Source organism: Plasmodium brasilianum, chromosome 5 (assembly GCF_023973825.1).
Source record: "Plasmodium brasilianum strain Bolivian I chromosome 5, whole genome shotgun sequence".
NCBI lineage: Eukaryota > Apicomplexa > Aconoidasida > Haemosporida > Plasmodiidae > Plasmodium > Plasmodium brasilianum.
Window position 1 is genome coordinate 1,051,310 of NC_090118.1, and position 23,334 is coordinate 1,074,643.

At 29.5% G+C, this 23,334-nt stretch overlaps 3 protein-coding genes across 3 annotated transcripts; 1 reads left to right on the plus strand and 2 right to left on the minus strand.

Annotated features, from left to right (window-relative positions):
• Positions 1-923: 923 nt before the first annotated feature.
• On the plus strand, positions 924-17,500 carry MKS88_001490 (uncharacterized protein; the record flags this gene model as incomplete). Its single annotated transcript, XM_067214419.1, has 10 exons — positions 924-2,076; positions 2,525-4,608; positions 4,756-4,868; positions 5,083-5,201; positions 5,528-5,724; positions 6,006-8,534; positions 9,082-11,177; positions 11,379-16,929; positions 17,123-17,218; positions 17,411-17,500. The coding sequence occupies 10 exons, from the start codon at positions 924-926 to the stop codon at positions 17,498-17,500; spliced, it is 14,028 nt and encodes a 4,675-aa protein (XP_067074856.1).
• Positions 17,501-18,071: 571 nt separating this feature from the next.
• MKS88_001491 (uncharacterized protein) lies at positions 18,072-19,267 on the minus strand (the record flags this gene model as incomplete). The annotated part of the gene is made up of 2 exons (XM_067214420.1): positions 18,072-18,330; positions 19,155-19,267. The coding sequence occupies 2 exons, from the start codon at positions 19,265-19,267 to the stop codon at positions 18,072-18,074; spliced, it is 372 nt and encodes a 123-aa protein (XP_067074857.1).
• Positions 19,268-19,320: 53 nt separating this feature from the next.
• MKS88_001492 (protein SOC1) lies at positions 19,321-23,221 on the minus strand (the record flags this gene model as incomplete). The annotated part of the gene is made up of 2 exons (XM_067214421.1): positions 19,321-20,381; positions 20,566-23,221. The coding sequence occupies 2 exons, from the start codon at positions 23,219-23,221 to the stop codon at positions 19,321-19,323; spliced, it is 3,717 nt and encodes a 1,238-aa protein (XP_067074858.1).
• Between the last annotated feature and the right edge of the window lie 113 nt (positions 23,222-23,334).

A 23,334-nucleotide genomic window follows, 5' to 3' on the forward strand; every position in this document is an offset into this window, starting at 1 on the left:
AACACGTTAGTGTGTACAAGTATGTATATAAAGGATATCATATCTATGAATATATACCAATATATATATATATATAATATATACATATATATACATATATGTATATTTCTTTTTTTTGTATGCATAGATATATAAGTACGAGTAGACCCACATTTTGTGTACAACTTAAGTGCCATGTTTTAAAATTACTTCTCTTGTAATACACGAAAAAATTTCATTCTGTCATGTTTTATTTTAATGTTATTATTTACTATTTATCATTTATTTTAATTTTTAATTTTTTTTCATTTTTCGTTTCTTATTTTTTTTCATTTTTCGTTTCTTATTTTTTTTCATTTTTCGTTTCTTATTTTTTTTCATTTTTCGTTTCTTATTTTTTTTCATTTTTCACTTATTTTTTTTCATGTTTCATTTTTTATTTTTTATTTTTTATTTTTCATTTTTCACTTATTTTTTTTTTTTTTTTTTTTTTTTTTTTTTTTTGAATGCACACATAAAAATGAAAAACTTACTAACGCAAACATAGCGCTGCTTAAAAAAAAAAAAAAATTACTGCTAAAAAGAGATATCACGAATAGGGCATGAGAATGATAAATTAGACAGTACTAAAAATTACTACTCAACGTTAAAAAGCAGTGTAAAAGAACGCTAATGCTTAAGTATATATGCACATATATGTATAATGTACTGTGCATATACGCAAGTGTATCTATAATATTACATATATACGTGTATATGTGCTATATATCACATATAATTACGTTCATTATGTACCCAATGTAAAATTACTTGTACTTGATTTACACACGTTTGTAAAGTAAAAAAAAAAAAAAATATATATATAACTCATAGAGAAAACCAAAGAAGAGAAAATAATTGTAGAAAAAGGAATAAAAAAGAGTGAATCTGAATGTGGAAGTATAATGAACGAAGAAGTAACGAATAAGTTTGATCTTATAGATGTAGAACCGAAATCTCTCGAATTTTTTTATGACTGTGCAGAAAATGTAGATGTTTTTGTTAAAAATAAGAATAATATAATAGAAAAAAAGGTCTTGACAATAAAAAATATATGTACAAAAACGCAGAACATTAAAATATTTGAGTCAGATTCAATATATTTAAAAATAAAAGGGCTAAAAAAAAAAAAGTTAGCTCCAGGAACTAGTGAAAAAATATTAGTACAATTCTCTTTTTGCAATTTTGATACAAAAAAATGTAAATACTATAGTGGCAATAGCAATAGTAATAGTGGTGATAATAATGGTAATAGTAAAAGTAATAATAATAACAAAACGGGGTTGTTACGTAAACTGAACAATATAGAGTGCACAGTATATGTGAAAGTACAGAGCGAATATTCGACATTGCATATACCCATTTACATTAAAAAGAAGATTCCTTTATTCGTTTTTAATAACATAATAAACTTTGGAGTATGTAAAAATAATATGACTTACCATTTTTCTCTTCAAGTAAGGAATGAAGGGACTAAAAAAGGGACCTTCACTATATGTAAGGAAAATTTTATAGAAGAAGGAAATGAACAAAGTAGGAACAACGAAATTGATGGTGGTAAACATGCATTAGTTCGCTTCAACGGTAATATAGAAACGAAAGAGAAGGAAGACAAAATAATCAAAAAAGAAATGAGCGAAAAAAAAAATAATCTTATCATCGATTTTGACAAAACATCTATTGACCTGGATATAAATCAAAGTGAAATAATAAATATCAAAATAATAAATACAAAAGAAGAAAAAATTCAGCGTACGTATAAAGTCTTAACACAAGAACATAGTTACTTCTGTGAGAAACCGAAAAACATAATAATAATTGCAATTTTTGTAAACAGTCAGACTTCCTTTATTTTTGACAATGTAAAAACTAATCAAATAAACCTTAATTATATGTATTATGGAAATAACAGAAAATTTCAAGGCCGACTAAAAAATGAAAATAATTACCCCATATTTTGCAAGTATGAAATATGTAAAGTGAATGTATTCTATTCTATACAGAATTTTCAAAAGTACGCTGATGACAACAACTTAGATGTAGGGCTGCTCATGCACGGTTACGCCAAAATTAAGAAAAAAAAAGAGGCAGGCACAAATGAACATGCGAATTAGTGTATGCAAGGGTACAAGCACATATGCCCATATATGCAAACATATACACGCATATATACCCACACCCATACACGCGAATACACACAATGACACAATAGTTATTGAAAATTCATTTCACTCCCTTATGGGTGGTCATCTTTAGGCGTACAATGCAGTATTTGCTCACCCTCTCGATTGCCTTTTTTCATACCCTTTTTGTGCAATCTTATTTGATGTTCTGTAATTTACTCTTTTTTATCTACATCATTTTTTAGTTACTCAAGGCAAGTTTTGCATATATATATGTATACACCCCAAGTTGTGCAAATGTATATTCTTACACGCACATTAGACTCCCTTTATAACTCACATGTTCGTTTTCCCTTTTGGTTTGTATCTCTTGCCCTTCACAGATTTAAACGATAAAGCAGAAAATGAATTAAGTGAAGAAGAAAAAAGAGAAAAAGAAAAGTTGTTTACTATTGCAAAAAAGAGGTTAAAGGCTGAGGATAACATAACTGTTAAGTTAGATAAAGAAGAAGGTTATCCTGTTCAAAAATTAGGATATCATGAAATTTTATTTGAGCTCCAATCGAAATGTGATATTAATTTTTTAGAAAAAATAAACAGAAATACTTCGTATTTGCTCAACTTTCCTGCTGTTTTGGAGTTAAATCTACATATTAGGAAAGTTGATGAGGATAAAAAAAAGGGAAATGATGATACTCCAAATAGGGATGGATATACAGATATGCATAGCAGCACAAATAGGGGCGATGAAGAAATAAAACTGTTCTTCATCTTCTGCTTAACATTTCCTTGTTTCGCCTCAAGTAGTTATTTTCTAAATTACGAAACAGTTACGTTAAATGAAGGAAAGACATTAATAATAGAATTAATGAATAAGAATAAGTTTTTAAAAATAAATTATTGCATTTCTAAAATTCCTTATCTAACATTGAATAAGAAAGAAGGTTGTATCGTCCCTCTAGGGAAAGACATTATATCGCTTAAATTAAAATGTGATACCATTAAAAATATTGATGAATATATGTACATATTTTTTTGTAATAATTTATATTTCTTTGTTCTTTTAATATATGCACAGGTTAAGTCTGTATTTGCATCAAGACATGTGTCTTCAACAATTTTGATAAACAAGAAAAGGACAAATTACAATGGGGATGTTGTTGATAGTAAATTTTCATCTTCATCTACCAAAAAAAAAAATGACGAAATATATGAACAAATCATAAAAAATTTGGAATTAGAAAGAGTAGACAGAAACTTATATTTAGAAGATGGGAAACTCGATAAGTATAAATATAATGAGAGTTTCATGAACTTTTTAAAAGATAACAAATCAAAATATAACGATATATTAAAATATATGTATAAAAAACGAAAAAAGAGGGGAAAAATAAACAACAATAATAATAACGATAACAATAACGATAACAATAACGATAACAATAACGATAATAATAACGATAACAATAACGATGACAAAGTAGTGCATGATAAAGATTATAAGCGGGAAAAAAGAGCAGAAGAAAGAATTAACAAGATAGTGAAAGATCTAAATATATATCTTAATGACACTGGAATGGGTAGAATGGATGAAAAGAGCAAAATGAGCAAGACGAATAGAACTTACAAAACGGGTAAAGCTTGCAAGATTAGTAGCACATGCATTCAACATGCGGTGTATGAGGAGAGGAGAAAAAAATATATGAACATGAAAAAGAAAATTTTTAAAGAAAAGGATATAGAAGAAATGAGTAAAAAGGATGCGGATTTGTTTTTTCACGAGATCTTAGAGCAACATCAACTTAATAATGTTAATTTTCCAAAAATAATTCATTTTGATAACGTTCTGTTAAATAATAATTACCAAAAACAGTTTGTAATAACCAACAGTAATAAAGATTGCAATGTAAAAATAAATTTCATACATAGTGATAACATAGAGCTAAATAAGGACATTTTAATTTTGAGCAAAAATTCGGACAAGCATGTAAATATAAACTTCAAGTTATTATCTCATACTAATTTAATAAATAGATACAGAAATTATCAAAATGATTCTATATTTAAGCAATCTAGTGAAATTTTTAATGAGCAGTTAAATGAAAAAACCTCACCTCAAAATGAAGAGATAAAGTGTGTGCTAAATGAAAAAGGGAATAATTCTACCTATGATGAATCAAATAAAATTTTCAGCAATTCTATAAACGACTTTTTCCTTGAACAGACATACAAAGAAATGATACAGCTAAAAATTAATAATGCGTATACAGAATTCATCATAATTAAAGCGAATTTAGTATATTTAAACGTTTTACTTGTTAGCGATGTTTTATATTTTCGTTTTCAAGGTACAGATCTTGGGATGATTCAGGAAAATAAACTAGTCATGTACAACCCCTTCAATACCCCTATTTGCGTAAGAACTACTTGCAACGAGCAGCTTTTTAAAGTGGATGCCGAATTTACCGTAAAACTACAAAAAAAAAAAAAAAAAAAAAAATTAAGCAGAAAGACGAACGCTTCTCCAAAATTAGATATGTACCAATACCAACGGATGATAAACATTCCTCGTGCATGGGTATTCTTCACTCCTATGTATATGTTTACTTTTTAGATACCCCGTAATGCTTATAAAACTGTGCCTGTTAAATTTATTGCACCCCAAAATGCCAGTAATGTGGAAGAGTTTATTCAAATCTACTTGGACGGCAGTAGGCTATACAAAAGGTTACACTCATTTTTGCCTTCGTATACATACAAGCGCATGCGGTATATACATACCCACAAATAGGCATACACACATATATATGTATATATATACACAAATGTGTATATGTGTATATGTACTCCCCGGCACGTTAACGTGAGCTTACGTGTCTTCCTCTCCCCCCTTTCTGCTGCTCAAAACACACACCCACTTATGTAATCTCTCTCCTTACAGTGTGAAATGCGAATGTTTTGTAAATAAGGTATTTTATAAAGTAAACACAACAGAGATTAATTTCGAGCACATACTTTTAAATAAAAATTATGAAAAGGATTTTTACTTAACCAACACAAGTAAGGGAGGATTGTATAAGACGCATTTTGTTACTATTATAATATATTCCTCTTTTAAAAAATATGCTAACAAATTTATTGTATATGTGGTAAATCATTTATACATCTACATTATTACTACAATATATTAGATAAGCTCACAGTGAAGTAGCAGCTCCCCTGCGTTTTGCATTGCAGCATAGGGCATATCGGTGAAAAAGGAGTTTTTATAATTCAAACTCGTTGTACCGTGAGCCCGTAGGCCTATTCTCTCTGTTTATCATGTTTATTTATTCGCTTGTAACCTTACTCTTTCATCCAATTATGCACTTTGCCCCCTTCTTAAGGTGACTCTCTTCTCTCCTTCGAGTGCGTCTACAAGCCCGATTGCGTTAGTATAATTTCAAAATACAATTTTGTTAATAAAAATGAAAAATCGAAAATTACTGTGTGCATAAATCTGAAGGAGAGTGAAAAAATTAAAGATAAAATTATTTTCCGCATAAGAGGCTCGGAGAACTTGGTTATTCCTATAACGGCAAAGGTTAGTAAAACTGTAGGCACTTCAAATAGGATTTACACGTTTTCATTTATGAAAATGAATTTATGCATGTGTTTTTTACTCTCTCATTTGTAATTTGAGTAAAGGAGAAAGAATAATTTGTTCTGTCTAATAAAATGTGCGTCCACGTGTGTGTGCATGCATTGTTATGTATTCCTCTTGTATCACCATTTTTTTCTCTTCACTTCATGCATTGTACATTTTCCTTTTCAATTCTTTCCCTTTTCCTGTTCACTCCTACTTTACGATGCCCCGACATTCAGCCTTCCCCATCCAACGTGCTCCTCTGCAACAACGTACAAGTGGCACAAGAAAGTAATGAAATAAAAAATTATGAAATAAATATTCTAAACAAAGGTTTGTGTGAGGAAAGCATAATTTTAGATCTAAGTGAGCTATCCTTTTTAAATATCTACACAAATAACAAAGGACAAAAAAAATTAATGATGTCAAATAATAAGGAATATAAAAATGCGGATGAGATGATAGATAGCCAAATGATTTTAAGTAAAATTTCAAAATTAGAACACGAAGATATACTAACAGATGAATGTACCAAGTATTACTATAATCAGTTTATAAAACTTTATAATTTTATAAGTACGTATTATAAGCATAAAGGCGAAATAAGGTTTAGCGAAAAAGGGGAAAAGGGCGTACCCCTTCCCAAAATGTATAGAATTAATATTCCTCCAAAAAGTTTTGCTTCCTTGTATTTTCAGTGCTATTATAACAAGTGCCTAAAAAAAGAAATCGCATTTAATGGTTTATTAAGATATAATGGTAAAAATGATAACAGTAATAATGATAATAGTAACAATGGTAATAGTTATCATACCGCGTATGGAATGAAAGAAGAGGAAGTAAAAATAGAAATTAGGGCCAGCTGCTTAGAAGTAGAACCCTATTTTCTCTACTTTGAAGATATGCTTCCCTCTAGTTCAGATAAAGCATTAATAACCTACTTTACAAAGGAAAAAACGAAAATTCTAAAAATTAGAAATGCGTCCAGTCAGGTGGTTCGGTGGGAAATAGATATATGCAATGAAAAGGAAAAACAAAATTATTTGATCGGAATAAGAGGTGGAGATTGCAGGGAGAGAGTTGAAAAGGGAACGGTTCACTCCACTCTAGAAGAAGAGGCACAAAAGAAGGGGAGAAAAGATATCCCCAAGAAGGGAAGAAGCGAATGGGGACATATGGGACAGAATGGAGAAAAGACCGTACAGGCTCTAAAAGTAGAAAGGGGCACAGAAAGAAAAGTGGGAAAAAGAAACGAAAGAGGAGAAATAGGAGAGAAAGGAGGCGTAGGAGACACAGGCTATATATTTGATAAAGAAAAGACAGACAATACAGGCAAACAGAACTACTGGCAGAAATATGAAATAGAGCTGGGAAAAAAGGAAGGAACACTGGAACCAAAAGGGGAAGTAGAGATACAAGTGAAATTAAAAAATTTTACACAAAGTGGACGATACGTAGATATATTGTCAATATCGTACGATCCTGTGGAGGATCATATAGAAAGGAGTAGTAATGAAAAAGAAGGAGGCTCAAAAGAGATAATAATATCGAACTATAAAATGGAATTGAAAAAAATAAATTATTGTATTTTTATGCTTCTAAGTTGTAAAATACCGAGATTGCTCTTCGATGTAACGTATATTAATATCATACATAACAAATTAAATGAATACATTACTTTCCCTTTTCATATATACAACAGTGGTTATAATTATGTCCGAGTTAATTACTACCTTAATAATTTATACGAAGAATATTTCTCCATATCATTAAATTTTACGAACGGAAATGAAATAAATGAAAAAATAAAAAAAGTAGATGTATGTTTAAAATGTATGGCTATCCGAAATTTGAAATTTAAGACATATATCATTATAACTGTGTTAGATCATGACCAGTATGTCATTCCGTTATTTGTAAATATTGATGAAAACATTGATTATCTTTTTGATAAATTGGATCAAGAAAATGAACATCTACATGTGAACCATTCTCCTTCGATGCCTGCTTTGCACAATATGCATATTCAGTGTGGAAAGAAAAATTTATCAGAGTTAGAGAAAATAAAGGATAACCCGATCGGTTATAGGAATAACGATCAAGGTATTGAGGATAGGGATGATGGATATGGGGATACACAACACAACATCAACCACTGCAGCACTTACAGAGATGACCGAGATAAGCAGAGTGCTAAAGATATGTCCCATACCAGGAGGAGTAACAAAGAGAAAACAAATGGAGGCGAATGCGTATACAATTCCGAATATGAATCTACCAGTTGTACATGCAGCAGTGTTTGTTGTGATGATAACATGCTTAGATGTAATTGCCAAGAGAGAAACAGTAAATTTCTGTCTTTTTACAGCAAAAATGCGGGCCAAAGGGACATAAGAAAAAGCGTATGTATATACAAAGAATTAAAAATAAAACATATAACAAATGTATATTATAATAAAGAAAAATATTTATTAAACATAAGTGAAATAACTAAGGATTATGTTTTTATATTTCTTCAAAATATTTTACTAAGTAAATACTATGCTCCAAGTGTTATAGAAAATACAAACGATCTATTCCTATTTTTTATTAATTTATTGTATGAGCTTTTCTTACTATACCCAAATAAAAATATACAAAATATAGTTAATATAATAAATGACGTAAAATCTTATAAAAATATATCAATGCAAGACTTGGAAAAAAATAATTTTCTCCAGGAAAAATTCCTAAAAAATATGAAAGCTCTTTTGAAATACTTAGAGGAGGTGAGCATTATTTTTTCCCTCCTTCATTTTGCTTTTCTTTCGCTGATATTGCTATTACTATTATTACTATTGTTACTATTATTACTATTATTACTATTATTACTATTATTACTATTATTACTATTATTACTATTATTACTATTACTATTACTACTATTACTATTATTATTGTTATTATAATTGTTTTGCTTTACTACTTCCGTGTGTGCGTGCGTGTACATAAAACTGAGGCGTGCTCTCGTTACTCTTGACCCGTCTACGCTACACTTGTTAACTAAAGGAAAATCCAAGTTTCATCCTTTTTTTTCTTCTCCTCTTAACGTTTTGCATGTTTTCATGTGTTTTAATATTTACACCTCTTTGTGGAGGAGCACCTAAACAGGTGTACCAGCTTATGCTCATGCGCATTTACATATGTGTGTTTGTGCGATTGTGATGGTGTGTGTACATTTACGTACAGCCATGATGCTATAAGCGTGTCCATGCTTACAATCAGCTTATATCACCACACCGCTAACATTCATCTTCGTTTTTTCCCTCTACACAGGAAAACTTACTAGTGTATCATATAATTTATGAAAACCTATTACCTCTAGATTTGTATCTTTGGTACATCTTCGACAAAGTACCTGACTACTTTTACCTAAAAAAGGGCAAAGGAGGAGAAGAAGAAATTAATAAAAGAAAATGTATACAAATTGAAGATGTAGAAAATTTTTTAACAAATGGAAATAATAAAATATTTTATTTAGATAGAATTTTTAAAACTCATTTAAAGTTATTCAGTTACTCATGGATTACTATATTGTTCGAACTTTTAAATAAAAAATTATTTAGCTGTGTCAATGTAACCTCTTTGAATAAATTAAGAGGAATAAAAGTGTGTAACATAGAAAATAAACTCAATGAAAACATAAAAATTTATAAAATAAACTATCTAATTGTTTTAAATAAACAAGACAAAGAGCCAAACAAACATACCATTTTTCTAAGTGAGAAAAGAAAAACATCAAAGAGAAAAGAAAATAGTAGTTCAACAAATATTACTCCAAAGGATAACAACCCTTACGAAGATAAATCTGCTAAAGTTAGCAGTGTAATCAATATGGGGAAAAATAAAAATAATTACTTATCCAATTTTTATATGAAAAATGGTAGACCCACACATCATAATAGTATTATAAAGAAAAAAAAAATGAATAATGGTAAAAATACCTACACGATAAATTATTTTAATTTTTATGAAAATAATTTTATCGATTTAAAAACAGTTGTAAATAAAATTAATAATTTCACTCATTGTGAGGAATTCGAACAGGGGGTGGAAAAGGAGCGAGATATATCTTTAGAAAAGCATGAACAAATTATAAATAGAGATGATAAGGAAACTACACAGAGAAATATTCGAAACAAAACATATTCCAAAGGGGAGGAACAGGAAAAGGAAGAGAAAGACAATGTACAATTTAAAAGAGATACAGTGGTAAAGGAACAAAAACCATGCTTTCACTATTTTAAGAGTGCTGAATACATACTATTTGAATGGTTGTATTTTCATTATAATAATATAAATTTTGCAAATGTAGAATATAAAAGGTATTTATTTAAAGAGGATAATGAGAAAATAAAAAAACAACAACAAAAACAAAATGATTTAATTTTTCCTAATGTACCAATGAATAAAAGCAAAGAGGAGGAAGAGACTTCTTCAAAATGTATGGAGAATAATGATGTGCCACTCATATTAAATAGGTCCAACTTTTATGTTGAAAAAAAAAAAAAAAAAATTATGGAAAAAAAAGATAAAATAACAAGTATATGCGATTTAAAAGATTTAGTAATAATCATATATACTATAATTTCTCACATTCCGTATTATTTGTTTTTTAAAAATAAAATAAAAACAAAATGTATATCTAAAAAGGATTACATATATAACATAGACATTTTGTTAATAATTCTGCATGAAATGAAATTAGATAAATTAATAAGTAGACAAGTATTGATTGAGTTTAATTATATTCACATATTTTTGTTCTTGGCTTCTATGTATTTTATATTACCAAGCTATTTGCCTAGTTACTACTTAGTTGTGGATGATTTCGCCTCCTACACAAATTGCGTTGGTCTTATAAAGGAAGAAATGATAAGCAATAACAAAAATAAAAAGAAAAATACTTGTAATCAAAACGAAAATGAAAAGGCAGGTATTATTAAACTTAATCTGACTACACCTGAGGAGCGTGTTATAACCATCTACAATTTAAATAATTACAAGTGTAAATATAATGTATTTTTAATAGGTTGTAACAAGTACCAAATTGACAGAGATCATATAGTTATTGATCCACTTAAATCAGAAGAAATAAAATTGAAAATAGACAAAAATTATGACCAAACTATTTGTAAGTATAATAATAACACTAGCATTCAATTTTCAACCTTTAAAAATAGGAGAAAAAAAAAGGAAACTATCGATGAAACTACAACATATTTTGACGAAAGTTATTCCTTTTCATCGTGTTCATCGGATGATTGTAAATGCAATTCTGATGAAGCTGAAAAGATTAGTGTAAGTAACAATGGTGATGATTCCTTGACCCCAAATGAAAATTACGCTATATTAGTCTTGAGGGCCGAAAAGTAAGCATCATTTTTTTTTTTTTTTTTTTTTTTTCTCCTATTTTGTGTGTGTATGCGAGTTTTCTGCTAATAACAACGTTTATTTGACGTCACAACGTTGGAATTTTCATGCATCGCTCTTGCTATTTTGTTCTTTTTCTTTTTCTTTTTTTGTTTACTTCCTATTACGCATCCTATCATTTCGTTTCTTCCCCCTTTCAGCAACTACTTCCCTGACGATAATGATGATGAAAAGTGCATTTGCATTAAACTTATCGAAAAAGACACACATGAAAAGTCAGATCTCCAGGCAAGTAATTTAAAGAAGGAAAAAAATGAGTGGAATGATTTAAATATTAATGTAAAGAATTCCGAAACGAGGAATAATAATATCAGTAAGGTGCACCTTTCGAATTCCTCTCAATTAAATGTAATGCTTAATAATAGCGAAGTAAAATGTTTGAACTTGAGAGGTAAGGTATATGAAAATAAATGCTTGGAAATAAATTTGATAAACAACACAGGACGAAACGTAGAAATAAATTCGAATATTTATCACTTATATTTAAAGGATTTAAAAAAAGAGGAAAAGAAAAAGAAAATTTTTGAAATAGATATAATAAATAATTTAAACATAAGTAATGACCAAATATATAAAGTGTGTGATGTATGTACAATAATTAACAGCAATTTAAGGAATCATTTGAATAGAAAGGAAAACTATTTTAGCTGTTTTTATGTAGATAATACAATACCTATTATTATTAGTAGAGAAAATGAAAAGAAGAAAAAAAAAATACAATTACACTTTTTCCCTTTTATGGAAGGTTATTATTTTTGTTTCATCCTATTTTATGTTAAGGATGTAAAAACGAAATATTTGATATCAATGTGCAAGGTCAATTGTTTCTTTTACATAAATAATATAAAAGAGGAAGAAATAATTAAAATGAATTCTCAATTGTATGATTTTTCGTTCAATATAAAATTAAATCCAATCAATAAAGAATTTTTGAAATGTGTAAAATACATTTTGTGCAATTTGAATAAAATGGACGAGAAATTCTTTTTAATCTATTTGAAAAGTTATCTACAAAATGTAAGCAAAAACAGGAGTAGTTTTTATATTACATGTGACAGGAAGGATAAAATGATAATAAAAAAAAATTTTGTATCCTTTGAAAATTTTGATTATAATAATTATATAAGTCATATTAATACTCCAAATTTAGACATAGACAGATTATATGATATAATAAAAGAGGGAATCAATTATTTATGTGAACTGAGCATAAAAGAGGAGAGCAACGGTGTTTTCGAGTATAACTGCGTTCTTCTAATGAGGAAAGGAGAAGCAGAGAAGCAGAATAAGAAGTCGCATAAACATACTCAGCAGAAAGAAGGTCTAAAAACAGAAAAAGACGCAGACTGCAATATGCTTAGCTACGAACAGATTGGACATTCCCATTTAAGGGAACAAATCGGCAATCATGAAATTTGTTACAAGTTGTATAAAATTATAGTAAATGTAAATAATAAGAAAAATAATAATATAAACTCTATTATAACATTTAACACGAACGCATATTTAGAAACTAAGAAAACTATATCAATATACAATTACACGAATAGCACTATAACGTATAAGTGTACATACTCCGACACAGTAGATCATAATAACAATAAAATAAATTATAAAATTTTTAGCAGTAATGAATATGTAGAGATACCTAAAGATGTAGAAACGTTTAATTTTGAAGTAACTTGTTATTCTATTGTAGAAGTGTCTTGTTCATGTTTTATTATCTTTACTAACATAAAAGATGAAGAAGATCAAATAAAAATTAAGCTTCAAGCCAATATTAAAAAACCTTACCCAAAAGAAACAATTCATATAAAACTATTAAACAGAATGAAAAAAACAGTACAAATTGAATTATATAACGAACTGCAGTTTCATTGTGAATTCAAAATTTATTCTGATTTGTTCATTTTATTCGGTGATAAAACTATAGAAATGCTACCCAAACAGAGAAAAGTGTATACCTTCTGTGTGAGAAGTGCTCACATAGGTGAGTTCGTGGGGTGCCTCATATTTAAGTTTTACCGGTTGATAGGTGCTGAAGGGGGTGACCTTCACAGAAGTAACGTTATCGTTAGTAACATCAGCAACGTTAGCAGTGAAAGCAGAAGCAACGTTAGCGGTGAAAGCAGAAGCAACGTTAGCGGTGAAAGCAGAAGCAACGTTAGCGGTGATGATACAAGAGAGCATCTTTTTTATTATTTTTTCTGGTACAAATTGAACATCACCATTGAACTGAACAAGCCAATAAAAATACTGTTTCTTGAAACATCCGTGGGAGACAAAGTAAATAAAGAAATTGTTTTGAAAAATAATGGAAATGAAAGCGAGGACTACTTCTTACTAACATACATGAATGAATATATAGAAAAGAAGCAAGTTAAGATACAAAAAAATGGCACGTACGTCCATAATATTAAATACATGCCAATAATACCAAATTATTTTCATAATATAAAAGAGGCTTCAGACAACTTCAAGTTAAGCACTAAAAGAAATAAATCTTTTCATTATTGTTCGGTTGATCAGTTAGATAAAGAAGTGGAAGGGACTAACCCTCTTCAAAGTGGTTATAATGATTTTCCAAGTGGTAAAAACAGAGATTGCACATATAAAGGAGGCAAGGAAATGGACCTTGCAAAGGAATTGCACAAATTTTATTTTCCGCCAAATGAGGAGAAGGAGGAAGAAAAGAAAGAGGTCGAGGCGAAATGGGAGGAAGAAAAAAGGGAAGAAGTGAATGACGACGAAGATGAAGCAAAATCCCAGGGAGAAGACGAGGGGAAGGGCCAAAACAGCCACTTAGCTGAGGAAGATAAAAAAGAAACAGCTAAAAAATGTGAAATTAGAAATAGAAGTAGAAGTAGAAACAGAAGTAGAAATAGAAATAGAAGTAGAAGTAGAAGTAGAAATAGAAGTAGAAATAGAAGTAGAAGTAGAAATAGAAGTAGAAGTAGAAATAGAAGTAGAAGCAGAAGTAGAAGTAGAAATAGAAGTAGAAGTAGAAATAGCAGTAGAAGTAGAAGCACAAGTACAAGTATAAATGTACTCAGAGGTGTACGTAGCAGTAGTGGAAAAGACCCTCAGAGGAAAAGCCCCTCACGAGATCATAGTAGAAGGAAAAATAAAAGTGACATGTTAAGGAAAAAATGTAAAAAAAACGTTGAGAGAGATAATAAAAAAATATTTGAAGAGTTAATTAATTATTGCAAAAGATATATAAATACAAATATTAATTATAAGAATCAGAATATTGGATTTTTTTTCATATATAACAAGAACGAGGGTATAAACTATTACATTTTGATATTACTAGCAAAAATGAGGAGGGAATTAGTTATAGATAATTTCTCTGCATGCTTAACCAAATATTGTCTACTTAATCTCCACATTAATTTTAATAATGAAAATAAAAGATACGTAAAAGATTTAAATACGAATAAAGGTACATGCTATTCTGATAATTACAGCTACGAAATTGTGGAGTGTGTAAATAAAAATGGTGGATGGGAGGCAGAATCAGAATTAGCAGGAAAATGCAAAGACACACAACCAGACGTTTCAGTTAATAAACATGTTAATAGGGGAAAAATTTATGGGGACACTTATGATAGTACCATTAGTCGTAATAACCAAATAAATATTGATGATCATAAATATGATAATGCTAATGTGGAAGAAATCATAAATTCTCAAATTAAATGCATTTATTTAAGTAACAAAACGAATTATAGTATTTTTAAACATACAGATAAAAATAATGTCATTATAAAATATAAGCCAACTGTAAAAACATCACAAGAATGTTATGCCATAATAAGAAGCAATTTATACGGTGATTTTATTTACCTAATTAAAGGTATGTATACAGTTAAGAGAAAAATAAAAGAGAAAATAGTAATGTATAACTGTTGTTGTTTATACCACTTTAATATAAATTTATTTAACCCACTGAATTGTAGTATATATGTAAAATGTAGATTCAAAAGAGAGAAAAGTAAAAATGATGAGCTTTATGACAACTTTTATTTGGATAACAATAAAGTGGGAAGGAAAGCAGAAAGGGAAGAATGCTGCTTTTCCTCCATGGAACACGAGAAAATATTATTAAATAAAGAAAGGAGTTACTTTAAAATTTTAAGTAATGAACATTTTAAAATAAAAAAGAGAACACATTTTTCTATGCTCATATCATACTTTTGTAAAGAGGCACTATCAAAACATACGTTAATAGTAACGTTAAAGCCTTTTGGCACGGATAAGGCCAGTGATGGGACCCTTCCACCAATCATATATAAATATGATATCACTTTTAATAATGTGGTAAGGCAGGGTATCGAAGCGTATTCGTTGACTGGTTCCGGTGCACAAAGTACGGATGAACTCACTGCTAGGGGGGATAGCAGCAGTGGAAGTAGCGGTAGAAGTAGAAGCGGCGATGGAAGTAGCGATCGAAGCAGCAGTAGTAGCCCTAGTCGTCGCAACAGACATGCTTGTGAAAGTGGTGGTACATGCGAAAAAACAAAGAGCTACTCTGTAACCAGCCAAAGTAGCAGCAATATGCTGAATGGGAGTGAACTAAGTAAAAGCGATTTATTCCAAAGAGGGTTAAAAAAAAAATATAATTCTAAAGCAAATGAGTTAGTAGAAGAACAGGAAATTTGTTTACATGCATGTGATGAAATATTAGTAGAAGATAAAGAAGAAAAGGACAAGTATGAGAGGAACATGAGCTATGTAGTAGATAGAAAGGAAGAAGTAGTTTACTGTGATGGAAAAATATTCATCGAAAGTATAAGTAAAAAGAAAACATGTTTGAAAATAAATATAGATAAAAGAAAAATTATGGAAAGAGCAGATTATAACAATATCATAAACGAGTTAGAAAACTGTAAAAAGGAAAAGAGCATATTACACAGAAATATTGAAAAAGATAAGTGCAACTATAAAATTTTTTTAATAAATTTAAAAAATGTAAGAGATGCAACAATGGATGAACAAAATAAAACAAACCTCCATATGAATAAAATCCTCTTTGATATCAGAGAGCAGTTACTAAATGATTACTTATATGTTCATATTATTGAGGATACAGCCTCCGCTTTGGTGCTTAGCTTAGAGCTCTTCGCGCATTTGCCATTCCACTGTAGTTTTTTCATAATGATTAAGAGGGTAGAACTAGGAAGTCGTGAGGTAGGAAGCGACGAAGTGGAAAGAGGCGAAATGAACAGCGAGGAAGAGGATAACTACGTGCTCGTGGAATCCCTTAAAAGTGAGAAGAGAAAGGAATTGACAACTATCGAAAAGAATTACATATTCGTCGAAATTTTTAATTATATAAATTTGTCTAAAAAATATATCAACGTTATAGTTGATGATAACTTATGCTCAGAAACAAAGTTAAATATATTTTACAACCACACAAATGATTCTTATTTTGACGCATATATCGTCAGTTACAATCAACAAAGTAATGATCCATTTGCAGATGAAATTATGAATTTTGATATAAAGCCCAAGTCTGGAATATTAAAACATAGTAGTTACAATAAATTTGTAATTACTAGGAGTAACAAAAACAACATAATAACATTTAATAGTTCATTCTTACTTCTAATTAAAACGGAAAAGCATATTTTTTCCTACATCGTCTTTGCTCGCTATACCCCTGCTAGCGATCTCCACACAGCGGTGAGTTTGGAAACCGGGCTGCGTGTGCATTGGCAAACGGATGCGCATATATATACGTACATATTAGCACTTATTCGTACATATGCATACTTGTGTATATATGCACGCATGTACAACACAAACACTATACGTATACCCATATAATTGAGTCGAAAAGTACATGTTGCACTGACAATATTTCTAACGCAAACAGTTCTCTTTGTATTTCCAGCAGGAGCAAAATAAGGTAAAGGAAATGCTCAATGAAAACAAGAAGAAGTTCAGCGCGGTATTCAACACATTCAAACAGGTAATAAGAATGTCCATATTTTGTAGTATATTACGATTATTAATGGAAAAGAAAGGGAAGTGATATAAATTGAAGTGAAGCAAATTACAGTGAATTCATGTTAAGGAAATTTTATTTTATTTTATTATATTTATTTTTTTTTTTTAAATAATTATGTATCCATTTATATGCCCTAAAAATGTAATTATGCAGGAAAAAAAGGAGAGTAGCATATTTAACAAAAAAGGTCAGATTATAATTGAAGATATCTCTAAGTCAACAAATGAAATCCTTAACTGTTAATCTTTTGTTTTTGATTACCATGGAAAGGTTTTACTATATATGTGTATATGTATAACGTACATACTTATATCTGTAATATTTATAAAAACGTTATTATACCTTTATGTTTGCACACGTTTATGTACATACATATTGCAAAGAGTCTTCCTGCTTCCGCTTACCCCCATGTTAGGAAGTTGTCCTTCCTTTTTAATTAATTCTTTTTATGCCATTAAATTTTATTCCATTTTACGCCGTTCCATTTTTATTCCATTTTACACCATTATATTTTTTACCATTTTGTGCCATATTATTTTATTCTATGCAATTTTAATTTATACCATTTTATGCAGTTTTATTTCATTTCATCCCTTAAAACACACAATATGAACAAAAGAGTTCTACAGAATTATAATTTTATTTTTAATTACTTGTATGAAAAATAGTTTATGAAAAATAATTTTACAGTAAATGAAAATAAATTTAACGTTATGCTGTGTGCACTTAAAAGAGATCGGTAATAAGGGGAGGGAGTGATTTAAATGTAAGAGGAGTTGAACTGTCAGTATTAATGTTTACATTTCTGCTAATGCTATTGTAACACTACTGCTAATGCTATTGTAACACTACTGCTAACGCTATTGCTAACACTACTGCTAACGCTATTGCTAACACTACTGCTAACGCTATTGCTAACACTACTGCTAACGCTATTGCTAACACTACTGCTAACGCTATTGCTAACACTACTGCTAACGCTATTGCTAACACTACTGCTAACGCTATTGCTAACACTACTGCTAACGCTATTGCTGGTTTTATTACTGTTTCGTTTTAATTTTTCGATTTGCCTGTTTCATAAAATAACACAAAAAAATAAGACCTTTTGAGGCACTTTTTCTGAGTCGTTAATTTAAAAAATGAATAAGACATGAACTATAAAAAAAAAAAAAAAAAAATGAAAACATATTACAAAAAAATGATATGATATAAAAAACATTAAAAAAAAAAAAAAAAAAAAGACGTTAAATTAAGAGGATGGTGAAAGACGGTAAATTATACAAGAAATTAGACGATTAAAATTAAAAATTTATTAAATCAATGTAATGAAAAATGTTCACGTAACTATCTCTTGGCGATAAAATTTTCATAACAAGACATAATACTAAAGGAAAAAAGAGCCACTTGTGCAATATGGAAAATATAACATTCCAAATGCTACTTAAAGATTTTTATTTAATTATATGCTTAGTTTTCATTCACTCACATTTGTTTTTAACCCATCCTATTTTTTGCATGTGCCGTAGACACGCTTAAGCCCACATTCACACACGTACGTAGAAAAAATATGTACTTTCTGGTAAGTGTACGTTTAATTTATGTACGTGTATACCCTCATGCAGGCGTATTGCGCACTTGTTAAATGGTCATTAGTTGGAAGTAAAAAAGCAGTAGTCAAATTTACATATATGTACACGTTTTCTCTTTTTCTCATATGCTACCAACATTTTTTAAGTTAAAAAAAAAAAAAAAATGAAAAGGAAAAAAAGCAGATTCAAACAGTTACATCTTTGAGTACATTTTTTCCTAAGGAACGTTCTTCTCTACATCGTTAAAATATGCTATATTTTTTTTTTTTTTTGCATGTATATATTTTACACATTAAGTTTGGTACTGCTCTTTGATTTTCCTACCGATGTGTTTTTCGCATTTCAACTTGTATTTACTGCTACAGCTCACTTCTAACACTAAATGATGCCGCACAATGATAGTCCTCACCAGTTGCATTTGGCACAGGCAATGAGACGGTAAGTCGGTGGCATGCTTTCCGTAAAATGGGACTAGTAGTTATTCCCGTTTTGCATATCATCGAAATGACTATCTTCTTCTTCATTCATATGATCGTCAAATGCATAATTATTAGAGTCGTTTGGAAAATTAATTATTTTGTTTTGAATATTATTATCATAAAAGTCATCATATTTATGGAAATTATCATCGTAGTTATTTTGGTAGTTGCTTATATCAAAATTATTACCGTCAAATTGTGCTTCCACTTCCTTGTTATAATTATCCATTATATTGTGCGCATTCTCCCTGTTGGTATTATTACCACTATCGCTATTGATACTACAGTTGGTATTACCATTACTACCATTGTTTGTGCCACTAATGCCGTTACAGTTGGTAGTACCATTACTGTCTCTATTTAAAGAGGAGTTTGAGGGCAAGGAGTAATCCGAGGTGTTTTTATAACAATCATTTAAATATTTATTGTATTCATTTTTATTTTCATCAAATAATATATCTATAACATTTGAGTAGCTACCAAAATTATTATCCCTGTTATGTTCCATGTTAATATCTCTATTATGTTCCATGTTAATATCTCTACTATGTTCCATGTTAATATCTCTACTATGTTCCATGTTACTATCTCTATTATTTTCCCTATTATTATCTCTGTTATTTTCCCTATTATTATCTCTATTATTCCCCCCCCTATTTTCTCCACTATTTTCGATGCTAAATTGGATACCCCTCTCTTCCTCTTCAGCAGTGATGTTATTATTAGTCGCCACGTTTGTATTGACAAGAGTAAAATTATCGTTACCATTGGTACAACACATATCGTTGGTTATTATGTCGTTTCGATCAAGTACTTCTTCTTTTTTTTCATCGTTGTAATTAACATCATTGAAATATAAGGAATAATGATTCAGTTCATCTATTATTATGTCATTCCAACCTGAGACGGTTACTAAAAAGTTTGATAACCATTTAATTTCTAAAGATTTATTACTTAATATTTGGCATATATGTAACAGATGCGCTTTATATCCACAATCAATTATACTTTCAAATTTTTTTTTTTTTTTTATTTTTAATATTTCGACACCTTCTCACTGCATCAAAATATCGTAAACATTTTGGTAAAAATGTTGTTAATGCTAATATGTAGTATAACAAATATGAATATTCATTTTCTTTAAATATAATTGTTTGTAATAAATCACATACAGATATATGTAATAAATTATTCCATTTATATTTAAAAAAAATATCAATTGAAATATCAAAAAAACCTTCGTCAATTATTTCTGTTAATATATTTTTTGACTTAGTCTTAATTAATGTTTTAATTAATTGTATAATTTCTAAGGTAGTAAATCCAAGAACATTCTTATCCTTATTTTTATTTATATTCTTTACATATAACTTCATTATATCTTTTATATAATTATAAAAACATATATCTATAAAACTACAATTTTCTAAACACTCTACCCATTTGCTAAGAGGAATGTTCACATCTCCTTCTTCTTTTTGAAATATATGAAATGTGTCTTCTTTCATTTGTTCATTCAACATCATACTGCTTGCACATCCGTTTGATTCAATACCAAATATATCCTCACTGTTCATTCGTTCTTTTACGATACCTCCTCTTCCTCCTCTCTCCACTGTTTCATTTATCCCGTTTCTCTCACCCCTTCTGAATCGTTCATTTCGTTCGCCATTAAATTCTCTGCTAAATTCTCCTCTCCATTCGCCGCTCCGTTCGCTACTCCACTCATCGCTTTTCTCGTCACCCCCTTTGCATCTTTCCACATTAGGCATCCCCTCCTGATTAACATAAACCTTATTGCTAGCAATTTTTCTCATCCTATTTAGTACATCTTCAAATCTTATTTTTGTCAAATGCTCCAAATTTTCGTCATCAGAATAATCCGAAGAGGATAGTTCCGATTCGCACGAAAAGCAGTTATCCATTTCACTACTCTTTTCATTTTTTGTTTCTTTAAAATTTATTCCTCTATTGTTATTCTGATTAGCACAGTTGTTAAAAATGGCCCAGCTTTCATGCTCACTGTGTTTGTTCCCCTCTTCGGTAATACTTCTATTATTATTTAAAAGCGCACTACTACAACTACCATCATGATAGTTATTATTAACGTCATTAGGGTCATCATCTTTATGGGGGTCAAATGCAGTATTTTTCTCTTTTCTTTCAATGGGATTGTCAAGGTTACAAATAGAGGTATGGCCAGCGGTGCATCCAGCGGTACAGGTGCATGCAGAACTATGTACATTGTTGGAAGCACCACAATTCATACATATATTATTAACAGTGCGATAAAAATCATCTTTTTCTCCTTTTTTGTTATTGTTTGTTTCCCCTTCATTTTGATCATCATATGCAGCACAACCATCGCTACTCCCCTTTTCAATGTCTATTGGCTGGTTCCCTAGACCTGCATTTTTTTTTATTTCCTCCTTTGGTTCGTTCATCTTTTCCGAAGTGTTCGATCCGTCCTCCTCATTAATGTTATCTGGACTACTCCCTTCGTTAAGTCCAACATAGGCAATGTAACCTACCTGCTCAGCTTGTCCAACTTGGTCAGCGTGGCCCATTTGGCCTGTCTCTGGACCAAGAGCTAAACCCATTGCTACACCTCGAGAGCTTTTTTCCTCCTTAATTTTTTTGCTAACATGAGCTAAATGTTTTTCTTTATTATTAATATTGTCCTCTTTTTCTAATTCGCTTTTTTCTATTATTTCTCTTTTCTCCTTTTCAAATCTATTATCGTGGGGTGCAACTTTCCTAATAAAAGCGTCGTTGGGTGTTGAAGAATCGCTGTTTTTCGTACTTGAAATTCCATCATTGATATTATTTTGAATGCAACTAATATATGCTTTTGATGTATATGTATTTTCTTCTTCTTCTATCATTTTATTTGATTTCCTTTTTTTTTTTTTTTTTTTTTTTTTTTTATTATTATTTTGTATAGCTTTGTCTGTTTTACACTGATCTGAATCCATAACATCTCTTAACTCGTTTTTTTTCATCTCTTCTTCCTTATTGTATATTTCCATACACTCGTAAAAGTCTATATTACTATAGGACTTAGCCAACACAGTATAGTGTAACAGATCCGAAATAATAGTAATAGCAGCAGATATGGTATATGGGCATTCTGAAAAAACGCATTTAATAAGATAAGAGAAAGACAATTGAGATGATAAATCAATAAGGAAATAATTGAAATAATATATTTCTGATTTTCTTACAAATATATCTCTAATTAAACAAGTAATATTATCTTCTCTATCAGATGTAATATAAATATTGTCCGAAAAATTTCCATTGAGATTACTTAAAATTAAAAAAATAATATCCTTATTATCAAATATACATAAATAAGGTATTTTAACAAATAATAAAACTTTAAATAATTCTGTAATATTTCTTGAATAAAAATGATATAAAAACCCTTTTAAATATAAATCTTTTTTCTTTTTTAAAAAATTTACAATTTCTTTTGTATTCTTATTATATATGGCAATAGCACATCTACTAAAATAACCTGCCAGTACTTCATTCAATTGATTTTTATTTAAAATAAAATTCCAAAAATATTTCATCAAATTATTATTATATACTATTGCGTCACTAATTAATTTATTTTCTAAACTTATTATCTGATGACATTTATAAGGAAATTTATATGACTTGTCATAATTATTTTTCTCATCGGACTCTTCAATAATATAGCTTAACATCTTTTTTAAATTTTCTTCTCTTCCTAAAAAATTTAACAACTCGTAGTTTTCTGCTTTTATTTCTTGTATCACACCTTCATAATTTAATATACTCTCTAGGTCGTTAGCCTCTACATATTTGCTCATATCAAATGCACCTTCTTCACATGGAAATTTCCAAAATATACCGCTATCCATTGGTGAAGGTAAACTTATTCAAACAGCCGAATAAAAGTAGGTGGGCTCAAGCATTCAGAATGATGCACAGGCACGAGCAGAGGGGTGAACAAAGATGCAAAAGATGCACACAG